The sequence below is a fragment of the Ailuropoda melanoleuca genome, chromosome 1 (genome assembly GCF_002007445.2).
Source record: "Ailuropoda melanoleuca isolate Jingjing chromosome 1, ASM200744v2, whole genome shotgun sequence".
Lineage (NCBI taxonomy): Eukaryota > Metazoa > Chordata > Mammalia > Carnivora > Ursidae > Ailuropoda > Ailuropoda melanoleuca.
The window spans coordinates 146,636,171-146,650,179 of NC_048218.1; the positions used below are offsets into that span (position 1 = coordinate 146,636,171).

General features: G+C 35.4%; 1 protein-coding gene across 1 annotated transcript in view; it reads left to right on the plus strand.

Annotated features, from left to right (window-relative positions):
- Window positions 1–13,698, plus strand: part of SDHAF3 (succinate dehydrogenase complex assembly factor 3) — a 53,073-nt gene extending 39,375 nt beyond the window's left edge. The window contains 2 exon segments of the mRNA XM_002928113.4: window positions 13,437–13,514; window positions 13,516–13,698. Coding sequence (XP_002928159.2) covers window positions 13,437–13,514; window positions 13,516–13,653 — 216 coding nt within the window. The 3' untranslated portion in view covers window positions 13,654–13,698.
- Window positions 13,699–14,009: the final 311 nt, after the last annotated feature.

Here is a 14,009-nt window from a genome sequence, read left to right on the forward strand (position 1 = left end):
TTTTTTTGGTTTGTTATAGATAAGTGGTTTCTGGGTAACTCCTGTAGAATCATTGTTACAGTGATAATGCTACATTCCCTTACTTGGTTCATTAGAATGTTTAAATGCAGAAAATAATTTTTTAAGACCTAGTATATTCTAATTTTCTGTTGAATTTGTCTTTCAGAAATAAAGTAGTATTTAAGGTAATAATAGCCTACTTTGCATCATGGCACGTGACCCCAAATTGAAGTGTAAAATTACTGTCAATTTCATATGTGATTTAAAAAATACCTTATTTAGNATAAAAAATACCTTATTTAGCTTGATCAAGAGTAACTCACCTGATCTTTTGATAGATTACTTTGGAGAATATCTGAGAATTGTTTAAATTGTTTTGGATTTTTTGGATGTAAGCCAAAATATAAACTAGTAATTAGAAAACACTGCTCATTTTCTAAAAAGATTACATCAGAGTATAATTTGAATGCATCATGTTCTTCTTAAGTTTGTTTATATAATTGTTTATTTCATCTGTTTTTAAAAATGGACTATCTTGCACTGTAGATGAACAGGTAGTAAAAACAGTAAAAAATTTTTAGAAAAATGTGTAGACTTTATGCAGTTTTTTATTTACCAAATACAGGTCTGTAGAATGAAAAAGAAAAATAATTATAAAAATGTATCAGTTTTTTAAATAAAAAAATAAAAATCAAAGCATAAAATTGACCTCTACACTATCTTTCTAAAGGCCTGCTTTTTTTCTATTTTCTTGTTAATTATTACTGGAAGTAGTCTTTGGTAGAGAAGCCTGGGGAACTTGATTCCAGAGAGGCTCAGCTTCATGGCCACCTGAGAAATACGTATTGGTAACACTGGTGCTACTTTCTATTCTTGTTGCTTGTGTTCTTTGAATCCAGTGTGATGTTTTATAACTGTTTGGGTGTTGAGAAATAGCATAAGTGGATTTGATATGTTTTGTGCTATAAAAATGGATCTATCATCACTGAAATGAAAATCATAAAATCTGTCAGCCAAAAAAAATCAGATTTATTATTGACAACATAGATTCCTTTTTTCTGTAACATAAAATATTCTGTATTAATGACTTGGGCAGCTGTGCTTCAAATCCCTAAGGTGTCTCTGAATTTAGTTATTATAATTCAGGTAACTTTCAGGTTTCTTATGGAGGGGGGTGTTTTTGTTGTTTTTGTTCCTCCAGGAAGCATGGCATTTTTAATCAGTTCTCCAGGGAAAGCTTGACTAAATGTTCCAAACTTTGTTGGTTCAATGTTGCTAAATAAAATCTTACAGTAATTAATTTTTGGGAGAAAGGTAACTTCTGGATCTATTAGTTGTCTTTCTCTTTGGGAGTTTACATTGAAGGAGTACAAATAATTTAGCAAAACTCTGAAAGATTACTCTTATTTTAGCTTTCCAGGAAATTATGGGCATGGCAGCAACATATATTCCCATGAGGGGAATTAATATGATTAATAATAATAGATGTAATATGTAGTTCAAAAGAAAGATTAGGCTTCTTAAACCATTTGTTTTCATTTTTCAAAGGGACCTATGATAAATGCTTTTCTAAATATGAATATCCTTTTGTGAAGTAATTTTATTTAGGGTTTGACAATCTGCATTATCATATCATGATTTCTTACAGAATTTAAAATGTTTGTATTTTTGGGCTGTTCAGTTGGAATTTTGTTTCAAAGAACAAAGGGCAAGTAATAGATATGTGATTAACAAAACAAAACTCATATTCATTTTGTTTAATCTTTATGGCAAATTGACTTGGTCTCTGCTGTTAGGATAAATTATGAAAACCAGAGCTGTAACTTCCTCCATTCTAAAATTTGTCCAATAAAGCTTCTCTTTGCTTTGTTTTCCTTCCATTTAATTAAATAATATTCAATATTATAAAAGACCAAAACATTACAGAAGTGAAATATTCAGAACAAAATATGAAAGACCACCCCCCCAAACTTCTGTGGGCATCCTTTCAGGTCTTCATTTACATGTATAAGTATAAAAGTATTCTATTACCTACATAAATGTGTACATATTTTAAAAACATACAAATGACTTTTTTTTTTTTACATAATATTCTGCAAGTTGCTTTTTTTCACTTTAGGAGCTCCTTTTAACTGTTGTGTGGTTTAGGTGTACTATATTTAATTTGACCAGTCCTTGTATCTGTTTCCATATTCATGTGAGACTTTTTAAAGATATGAATGGGTCTAGCATCTTTTCTGCCCTGATATTTCTATCATTCACAATTATAGTCTGAAGTCCATAGATTTGATTCCTGGCTTTATTGTGACTCTATCACTGTCCTATGTTTAAATCCTATTTTCTTACCAACAGTGTTCATTATTAGCATCTTAAAAAATTGTGGCCCAGATTTGTTCATGAGAACCAATCAGCCTCAATTTTTGTATGTCAGGTTTATAAGGAATCTTATTCTACTTTGATGCCAGCCTGTGGGGCAGGTGGTACAAATCCACTGATTCACAATATAAATACAAGTGGTAATTTAATGGTATATACTAAGTGAATTTAATCAGGGTTCACAAGCATATGCTAAAGTATCAAGTTGAAATCCTATTCTTTTGGTAAGGAAATTATTGTGAAACCTATTGAAAAATTTTGTTGTGTTTTCCTTAGATTTTAAAAAATATGTATGGCTTAAAAATTATGGTAATGGTAAGGTATTTAAGAAATAGTTCCAGAAACCGAAAGAAGAAAAGCTGCTGGTAAAGGTAGGGTTTTTTTCATTAAAGAACCTTAGTGTGTTCTCTAACGAACACTTACTAGAGAGGAAGGAGAAACTTAAACGGTTAATTGGCAGGAGAGTGAGGATCAAACAATATTAATTAACAAAATAAAAAGGACAAAACTTTGTTACCCAGGTAATCATTATGACCTCATTAGAAATAAAGATCTTGGTGGGTGGGGCGGTGCCTGGCTGGCTTAGTAGGTAGANATTAACAGAAAATAAAAAGGACAAAACTTTGTTACCCAGGTAATCATTATGACCTCATTAGAAATAAAGATCTTGGTGGGTGGGGCGGTGCCTGGCTGGCTTAGTAGGTAGAACATGCACTTTTGATCTTGGGGTTGTGTGTTCGAGCCCCACATTGGGTATAGAGATTACTCAAAAAAAGAAAAAAAAATTTTTTTTTTTTTGTAGTTTAACAGAACTTTATTTCTCATTTCCATAAAGTCTCATTCCCATAGGACTGTGGGACTTTCCAGATGTTCTCCATGTAGGGGGCTCAGCATTCCAAACTACTTTGAGTTTCTGGCTTTTTCCGTGTGGGCTTCCATGACTGAGGCAGGAAAAGCACTAGAGCCTTGTACCAACAAATAAAGGCTTAAGCCCAGAAAAAATAAAATCTTAAAAAAAATTTTCTGAGGATAGCCTCAGAGCAAACTAGGTTTCTTCTTTGAACCGTGATGACTCTATAAGTAAAAAAATGTTATTTTGGAAGTTGATATGGCAAAGAACAGTTAATATTGAATCTGAAAAAGTTTGCCTTTTTCTGTGATTTACAAAAATTAAATTTAGCAGTAAAAACACTTAATATCCTTCATTCACAACATACAACTGAATAACCAGTAAGTCAAAGAATAAATCAAAAGATACCTTGAGAAAAAGGAAATACAACNGTTGATATGGCAAAGAACAGTTAATATTGAATCTGAAAAAGTTTGCCTTTTTCTGTGATTTACAAAAATGAAATTTAGCGGTAAAAACACTTAATATCCTTCATTTACAACATACAACTGAATAACCAGTAAGTCAAAGAATAAATCAAAAGATACCTTGAGAAAAAGGAAATACAACACACCAAACTTATGGGATGCAGAAAGGCCAATTCTAAGAGGAAAGTTCAAAACAACTACATTAAAGATTTTATTTATTTGGGAGAGAGAGGGAGAGGGAGAAGTACAAGCAGACTCTCCTGAGCCAAGTGTCAGACACATGGGGCTCAATCCCAGGACCCTGAGATCATGACCTGAGCCGAAAGCAGACGCTTAACCAACTGAGCCGCCCAGGAGCCCCAAACAACTACATTAGAAACAAGAAATATCTCAAAAAAAATTTTTTTTAAACGCTAATTTGACACCTGAAGGAACCAAAGAAAGTAAACATTTAGCCCAAAGTTCATAGAAAGAAGGAAATAAGAGATCACAGCAGAAATAAATGAAATAGAGACCAAAAAAAGGCAATAGAAAANTAAAAAAAAAAAAATTTAAACGCTAATTTGACACCTGAAGGAACCAAAGAAAGTAAACATTTAGCCCAAAGTTCATAGAAAGAAGGAAATAAGAGATCACAGCAGAAATAAATGAAATAGAGACCAAAAAAAGGCAATAGAAAAGTTAAATGTAACTATTTTTTTAAAGATAAAAACAGACAAATCTTTAGCTAGATTCACCAAGGAAAAAAGACATTGCAACCAATACCACAGAAAATACAAAGGATAAAAGACTATGAACAATTTACATGCCAGCAAATTGGGACAACATAGAAGAAATAATTTTTAGAAACACAAATCTTCACATATTTATGAATTTTCCAGTTTTCTTCTTGGTATTAATTTCTAGTTTCATACCACTGTGGTCTGAAAAGATGCTTGATGTGATTATAGTATTCTTAAATTTATTAGGCCTTGCAGACTAACGTGATTTATGTTAGAGAATTTTCCACGTGCGCTTGAGAAGAATGTGTATTCTGTTTTTAGGTGGAATGTTCTGTAGATACCTGTTAAGTCCAGCTAGTGTAATCTGTAGTTTAAGTCCAGTGTTTTATTATTGATTTTCTTTCTAGATGATCTATCCAGATCCAGATATTGAAGTTTCCTACTATCACTGTGTTGCTATTTCCCCTGTAGGTCTGTTAACATTTGCTTTATATATTTAGGTGCTCCTATGTTGGCTGCATAAATATTAACAAATATTATAGATTGATCCCTTTGTTATATAATGACCTTCTTTGTTTTTTATCAGTCTTTTGTCTTAGTGTTTTATCTAAGTATAGCTACCTCAGCTTTCTCGTGACTTCCATAGGCATAATGTATCTTTTTCTGTCCCTTTAGTTTCAGTCTGTATGTGCCCTTAACTCTGAAGTGAGTCTCTTGTAGAAAGCATAGTTTTTTTTGTAATCCATTGTCATTTTGCATCTTTCTATTAAGGAATTCAGTCCATTTATATTTAAAGTTATTAATAATAGTTAAGGACTTACTATTGCTAATTATTTTTGGCTGTTTTGTAATTCTTTTGTTCCTTTCATCTGTTGCTCTCTTCCTTTGCGATTTGATGGTTTTCTGTAGTGGCTTAGATTTCTTTCCCTTCATCTTTTCTGAGTCTATTTCACTCTCTTTTAAGCTGAAAACATTGAATGCATACTAAAGCTTTACATTTTTACTTCTTTGCCCCATGTTTTATATTTTTATTTTCACAACTTACAACTTTTTATCTTGTGTATCCATTAATAGTTTTGTGTTTTAACCTTCATGTTGGATTTATGTGATTTATTGACCACCATTAGAGTACTCTGAATTTATATACCTTTACTGGTAAGATTTGTACTTTCATATGTTTTCCTGTTAATAATTAGTGTCTTCTTGAAGTCCCTTTAACACTTCTCTTTCTGTATTCCCACCAAGCAAAATATGTAGAATGTATTGTTCAGCATTCAAGGTCCGGGGCTCTGGCTTTGGGGGTGGCCAACCCAGAGTATCTCCTTTGTAAGGACAAGTCCTAAATGGCAGGCCTAGGTCTCTTTGGAAGAGTGGCTGTGCCAACAAGAAAGGCTACAGCTAGCTTCCGGGCTCTGTTGTGACATTATAAAAGCTTGCTACATGTAGATCCTAGCAGTGGTTGCTTTGTCCAGTCAGCTGTTCCTGGGCTGCCTGTATGTAAGTTCTCCCGGTAGACCTATGTCTCAGTTGCTGTCTCTGGGTCTTTTCTTTGGCTTCCGCAGACCATCACCCACCCTGGGCTTAGAGTCTGCTGGGGTGCAGTTAGACAATTGGCAGGCCAGCCAGGAGGCTGGAAAAAACCCTGTGAGTGCCTAGATGTGGGAAAGGGGGAAATTCCAGGCTGACCATCCATGTTTGGCCTTATAGCTGCAATCGTTGATGGATGGGGCCCACAGTGTGAGTACAAGAACACCTTGAAAATGCTGAAGCATCTAGAGGAAATTCTGACTGACAGGTGTGAGCAGCTGCCTCTGAGGTTGGGTGACCCCTCCTCACAGCTGTTCTTGGGGCAGAAGCAGAATTAGCTGCCTCAGAGAAAATGTACCACCTGCAGGAGGAATTGTGCTTAGAGAGGAACACTAGCACAAGCAAAGACTGTAGAGACCTTGATAATCCGCTTGAGGGAACAAGATGATACATTAGAAACTCTAGCATGCAGACTGGCCTGGCTGAGGGGTTGTAAGTTGCCCCAGCCATGAGTCTGGGTGGTTATCTCTAAGCCCACCTGGGACCAAGTTGTGCAGCCCTGTTGAGAGCTCTGTTGAGGAAGAGATTGACTGGGATGAGTCCATAGACATTCTCATTCTCTCAGCTCAGCTGTTGTAACCACCAAAGTGAAAGCAGAGCAGCCACGCCACAGGGTGTGGAACCCCAGAACCACAGTGAGCAACTATACATCAGACAAACTGGTGGAATTGGGAAATAGTAAGGAAGGGACTCCATCACAGCATCATTGTTCTATGGGACTTGGACATCAGAGGCATTTTGCTTTTGGGAACAAAAATGTCCAAGATGGCGTCCATTATGACACAGCCCGATTTAGAGCAAGGTCTGCATGGAGCCATCAATGAAGATCATGTTACTCCTTTACTCTCCTGGCTGGTATGGGGCTGTAAATCAGCTTGTCCTAAAGAGGGAAATGTACGCACCTCTCCCTTTATGATGGCTGACTATGGAAGAGATCTAGGATATATTGCAAGAGGAGAGAATGAAGCATGCTGTCTATGCTGAGCATTTTAGGGGTCCTGGTAATAAATTTACTGTTGGTATGAAAGATGTTGTATTACAGTCTGCCCCCAGTCATGGGTATGGGGCACTTGTGTCCATTTTGAGGCCTCTAGTGGAGGTGCCTAAACTGACATTTTGCAGTATTTGCTTTAGGTCAGTGTTTTAAAAAGACATGAAGAGCGCAGATAAAACTTGACCCTAGTCTTTTCTCCTTTCTATGTCCTCAGAAGTAATCAGTATCTTGACACTGGTGTCTGTTGTTTCCGTGTTTGTTTTGATATATGTACAAACACATTATATATGTGCAAAATATGTTTGTGAATAATATATATACTATTTTTAAAATGTATACAAAATGGTCGTACTATTTATAAATGTAAGATTTTTGCTTTATTGGTCCTTTTTAACATTTTTGCTCTGATATGACTAGGAGTGGCTTCATTATTATTACTTTTTAAATTTATTTAAATTGAATTAGCTAACATGTAGTACATCATTAGTTTCAGATGTAGTATTCAATAACTTATCATTTGCGTATAACACCCAGTGAGGAGTTACTTCATTATCTTGCTGGGAACTTGCTAGGCTTTTTAATCTGTACGTTTTTAAGATGATTACTTTTCAAATACATTTTCTGCCTCATTCTCTTTTTCTGGGATTCTATTTAAATATGTAAATGTTTTGACATTGTCCTGTGTAACATTGATCTTAATAGTTTTTTTTTCTTTCAGACTTGATTATCTCTGATATATTTTCAAGTTGGTTGAATCTTCTTTCAATTCTTGTATGCTATTAAGACGGTGAGGTTTTGTTACATTTCAGATATTGCATTTTAGAGTTGCAAAGTTTTCATTTGGTTTTAACAATTTCTCATTTTGTTTTGAGATTTCTCATCTATACATTCATTATGACCAAATTTTCTTTTACTTACTTGCACATATTCATAATAGGTGCTTTGAAATCCTTTTCCAATGGGGGCGCTGGGCTAGTTCAGTCAGTAGAGCATGCAACTTCTTGGTGTCAGGGGTGTGAGTTGGAGCCCCACACTGAGTGGAGAGATTACTTAAAATTCTTTTCCGGTAATGTCTGAATCATTTCAGACATTCTTTTCCTTTGGATTTCATGTTTTTTAGTAGTCTTGGATTTTTTTCCTGGGGACTGAGTGATACATTGTAGAGACCTTATTCCACTATTTTCTTACAAAGCTTATTGATTTTTATCAAGCAGTTAACTTGGCAGAACTCAGATCCTAAACTCTGTCTCCTTTGACAAGAAGCTGCTGAAATATCTATTTCTTGCTTTTTTTCTTGCCTTTTGAGCTGAGTCTGTCTTGAGCATTCATAGTTAAGGGGTTAGCCAGAGATTTTGGCAGACTTTAGAGTTCCTTTTCTGTAGCTCTTTTTTCCTGAGATTTCCCCTTGTCACTTTCCAATTGCTGTGGTTGTCTGCTGATTCTTCAGCTACCTCTCAGCGCCAACGGGGAATCTTAGATAAAAAGCCATAAAAATGGGAGTCTAACCTAGTATTTTCTGTCATTTTCTGTTTGACTTTGGTCATTCTCAGGTGCCTTAGGGTTGTTTTTTGATTATATTTGTCCAGAGTTTACAAGGTTATTTGCAGGAGGGTTGGTCTGATAGAAGCTACCCCACCATTAATTGACACAGAACTTCTTGCATAACCTTTTTCTTCCTGTGATAAATATATAACATAAAATTTGCCATTTCAATCATTTTTAAGCATGTATTTCATGAGCATTAATTGCATTTACAATGTTGTGTATCAGTTACTGCTGTCTATACCCAAAACCTTTTCTTACCCAAACAGGCACTCTGTGCCTGTTATGTAATAAATCCCATTTTCCCAACCCCTGGTAACCTCTGTTCTATTTTCTGTCTCTCTCAATTTGCTTATTCTACATANTTGGGTAAATGGGAAATCCCATTTTCCCAACCCCTGGTAACCTCTGTTCTATTTTCTGTCTCTCTCAATTTGCTTATTCTACATATTTCATGTAAGTGGAATCCCACAATATTCGTTGTGTCGGGCTTATTAGCATAAATTTTCAAGGTTCATCCATGTTGTAGAATATACCAGAACTTCATTCCTTTTTAAGGATAAATATTATTTCATTGTATATCTGTACCACATTTTGTTTATCTGTTCATCTCTTAATGGACACTTGGGTTTTCACATATTAGCTATTATGAGTAAGGCTGTTATGAACAAAGGTGTAGAAGTGTCTTGAGTTCCTGCTTTTATTTATTTTGGGTATATACCTCTGAGCGGAATTGCTGGGCTGTATGTCAGGAACTGCCAAATTCTTTTCCACAGTGGCTATACCATTTCATATTCCCATCAGCAATGCCCAAGGGTNAAAGTGTCTTGAGTTCCTGCTTTTATTTATTTTGGGTATATACCTCTGAGCGGAATTGCTGGGTTGTATGGTAATTCTTTAACCTTGTCAGGAACTGCCAAATTCTTTTCCACAGTGGCTATACCATTTCATATTCCCATCAGCAATGCCCAAGGGTTCCAACACAACAGAGCTTTGATTTGCATTTCCCTAATGATGCTGAGTATCTTCTAATGTGCTTGTTGACCATTTGTATATCCTCATTGGAGAAATGTCTCCTTAAGTCTATGCCCATTTTTAAATTGGGTTGTTGTCTTTTGTTGTTGAAATGTAGGAGTTTGTTTTTATGTAAGTCTGGGCTTTTTCATCAAATAAATAGATTGTGAGTATTTTTTCCCCATCCTGTAGTTTGTTTCCTGGTACATAGAAGCTTTTGATAAAGCCCAGTTTATTTCTTCTTTTATTGCTCCTAGTTTGGGGTCATATTTCAGAATTCATGAGCAATTCAAGGTCATGAAGATTTACCTATTTTATTCTAGGAGTTTTGTGATTTTTATCTCTTATATTTAGGTCTGAAATTTCATGGATTTTGTGTTAAGTTTTGTTTATGATGGGGGGTGGGGATCCAGTTTCCCAGAAGTATCTCTTGCAGAGACTATTCTTTCCCCCACTGAGTGAACTTGACACCCTTGTTGAAGAACAATTATCCATATAAGTAGAGTTTATTTCTGGAGTCTCGTTTTATTCTTTTGGTTTATATGTTTATCCTAAAGCCTGTGTCACACTGTTTTGATTATTTAATGTAGTGAAGTTGGATGCTGTGAGTGCTCCAAATTTGTTCTTTTTCAAGGATGTTTTGGTTATTCAGGGCCTCTTACATTTCTCAGTTTTCCCATTTCTACAAATGAATAACTTTTTAAAATCTGCTTTCTGGATTCTGTTTTGGACGTTCATCCATGCTAATAGGCATTTAGTTCACTTACCTGTTAATGGGTTATAAAGTAGTATCTGAAATTCTAGTCCAAGATGGCAACATCAAAGACCTTACTTCCAACATTGATACACCAAATCCATAACTATTGATAGAGTAAGCCCTCCTGAAAAAAGGCTGATGCGTGACTAAATAGCTTCTGCACAACAAAAGATAAATATACTGTGTTTCTGTTTCTCTTGCTGTTCTCTACGTGGTAACAAAGGGAACCCCTGCCCCAGCCACTGCAAACTACAGTGGGGAGGGATAGTACTGAGGGAGGATAAACAAATATGTTTGCTCTAGACCAAAGAGAAAAAGCTGTGGCTTAAAAGGACAACTAGAATGTGAAGGAATCAGCCCTAGAACCCTGCCAAATGGCAGGAGAGCTGTTGATGAGCACCAGGCTTTATGCTTCCCCTCCATTTTGAAGTACAGATGGGAGAACAGTCTGGGTGCCTTACAGGCCTGCTGCCTCAGTGAGCCCCAGGCCATCTAGCACACACCAGCACCAGATGCCTTGGGGCAAAGTAAAAAAAAAAAAAAAGTCTGCCATTTGAAAGAGCAACTACAAGAAAAACAGAACTGGAGGCATCACAATTCCAGATATCAAATTATATTACAAAGTGGGAGTAATTAAAACAGTATGATATTGGCATAAAAATAGACCTGTAGATCAGCGGACAGAACAGAAAACCCAGAAATAAACCCATGATTATATGTCAATCTGTAACAAAGGAAGAAAGAATATGCAGTAAGAAAAAGTCTCTTCAACAAATGGTTCTGGGAAAACTGGACAGCTACATGCAAAAGAATGAAACTTAGACCACATTTTTTTTGCCATATGCAAAAAGAAACTCAAAATGGATTAAAGGCCTAAATGTAAGACCTGAAACCATAAAACTCCTTGAAGAGAACACAGACAGTAATTTCTCTAACATTGGCTGTAGCAACATTTTTCTAGATCTGTCTCCTGAGGCAAAGGAAATAAAAGCAAAAAAAAAAAAAAGCCTACAGCAAAATAAAAAGCTTCTGTACAGTGGAGGATACAACCAACAAAATGAAAAGACAACTACTGAATGAGAGAAGATACTTGCAAATGACATACCTGATAAAGGGCCAGTCTCAAAAATATATGAAGAACTTATCAAACTCAACACCCAAAAAACGAAATAATCCAGTTAAAAAATGGGCAGAAGACATGAACAGACATTTTTCCAAAGAAGTCATCCAGATGGCTGACAGACACATGAAAAGATTCTCAATATCACTCATCATCAGGGAAATGCAAATCAAAACCACAATGAGATATCACCTCACACCTATCAGAATGGCTAAAATCAAAACCCCAAGAAGCAAGTGTTGGCAAGGACATGGAGAAAAAGAAACTTTCATGCACTGTTGGTAGAAATGCAAGCTGGTGCAGCTACTGTGGAAAACGGTATGGAGTATCCTCAAAAAGTTCAAAGTAGATTCTACAATCCAGTAATCTCACTACTGGGTATTTACCCAAAAAATATAAAACACTAATTCAAAGAGATACATGCACCCTGTGGCTATTGTAAATAATGCTGCAATTAAACTATGGAAGCAGGCCAAGTGTCCATTGATATATGAATGGATAAAGAAAGTGTGGTATGTATGTACAATGGACTACTCCCCAGTCATAAAAAATGGAATCTTGGCATTTACAACAACATAGCATTGTTTTCTCTAGCTCTATCTATGTGAAATAAGTCAGAGAAAGACAAATACCATATGATTTTACTCATGTGGGGGAAAACAAGAGACGAAACGGAGACTAAAACAACAATGGAAAAGATCAGTGAAACCAAAAGCTGGCTCTTTGAAAGGATGAAGTATCTGAATAAACCTTAGTGTATTTGTCCTTTCTCCTACTGAAAAGTACGAGATTGTTTCCAGTTTTTGCTTTAAAAAGTAATACCGCACTTGTGCTACTCCTTCACATGTTTGAAAGTCTCTTTAGGGCCATAGTTCTCAACCTGGGTCAGTTTTGCCTGCCAGGGAACGTTTGGCAATATTTGGAGACATTTTTGATTATCAAAACTGAGGTGAGGTATGCTCCGGGCATCCAATGGGCAGCGACTAGAGATAACTGCTAAAACATCCTACCACGCAAGAACAGACTCCCATCCACCCCACCACAAGGTATTATCCAAATTATCCGATTTCTTAATGGTGCGAAGGTTGAGAAACCTTGCTCTGGGGATATCCTTTGAGGTGGGATTGCTAAAGCTTGGGGTGTGTGGAACTCTTTTTCAGTTATTATATGAAACAGATTTCTGTAAAACAAAAATATTTTCAATACAGGTAAAGGTTTGGAATGTCTTGAATTAAAGTTTCTTTGGTGGTAATGACAATCCAGCCGTTACAAGCAATTTAATTAGACCAGATAGAGTTAGTGGCATTACATAGAGTTAACTAATCTATTTACTTACTAGAGGGTGCATATAATCTTTTAATTTCATGAACTAAAATAAAATACATTGTTACTTCCTGATTAAAAGATTGATTGTAGAGTGAGAGTTGGCTTCAAAAAGTATCACTTGTGTAAGACAACGGTAGTTGGAATATTAGGCTGAAGATGCTGATTGAATGAGAGATAAATTACAGCATGCAAAATGTAGAATTTTTTCCTGACAGTTATTAAATATAGAAGGGTTAAAGGTTTGAGAACATTCTCTCTAGTGTGAATTTGTCTTTTAATTGTAAGGGAATTAACAATGAATTTTGCAACCCACTTTTAAGTCTGTAAGACCCCTCCCACCCCTCCTTAAAAACCTGACGAAAGCTATAGCCCCAGAACTATCTGCATACAATTTTGTGCATACAATTTAGCATGTGACTTTTGGGTGGTTTATGCATGTTCTTCAAGTTTGTTCATGGGCCACACCCAACCCCTAGATTTCCAGGTTAAAAACTTTGCTAAAAAGGTATATTTGAAATTTTCACTGAGTAGTAAAAACACAACTATATTGTTTGTATCTTCAGTGATGGAGAAAAATAGGTGACTTGGAATTAGAATTTTTCAAGTCCTCCAACATTAAATGGATGAATGCATATCTTAATTTTATATATATAACCTTCATTTTTTTTTTATCTTTATTAGGTGTATGCAGCAGTGCTATGGCAACAAACTAATGAAAACAGACAAAATTCAACAGAAAACGTATGTTTTGGNAGTATGTTTTGGAGCTGCCCTACCGGAAGAAAAACTTAATGACTTTCGTGATGAACAAATTGGACAGCTGCAGGAGCTGATGCAAGAAGCTACTAAACCTAATAGACAATTTAGTATTACTGAATCCAGGAAACCAAAATTTTAGTCTACAAAATAAAGCTTAACAAGCATTTTAAGTTCAGAACCCTTATTTAACGTGAATGGTTTTTAAAAATTTATTTCTTACACTTTTAGGCTTTGAGAATGCCTGGTATTAATGAAATATTCTATTTGGGGATGTTATTAATGCTGTCTATAATATATAGATCAATATGACCAGTAGGCAAAACTTTGTATTATTGAAGTAACAGTACTTGCTGGATAAGATTTGATTTTTTTTTTTAATTTTTTTATTAATTTTATTTTATTATATTATGTTAATCACCATACAGTACATCCCCTGATTCTGATGTAAAGTTTGATGCTTCATTAGTTGCGTATAACACCCAGTGCACCATGCAA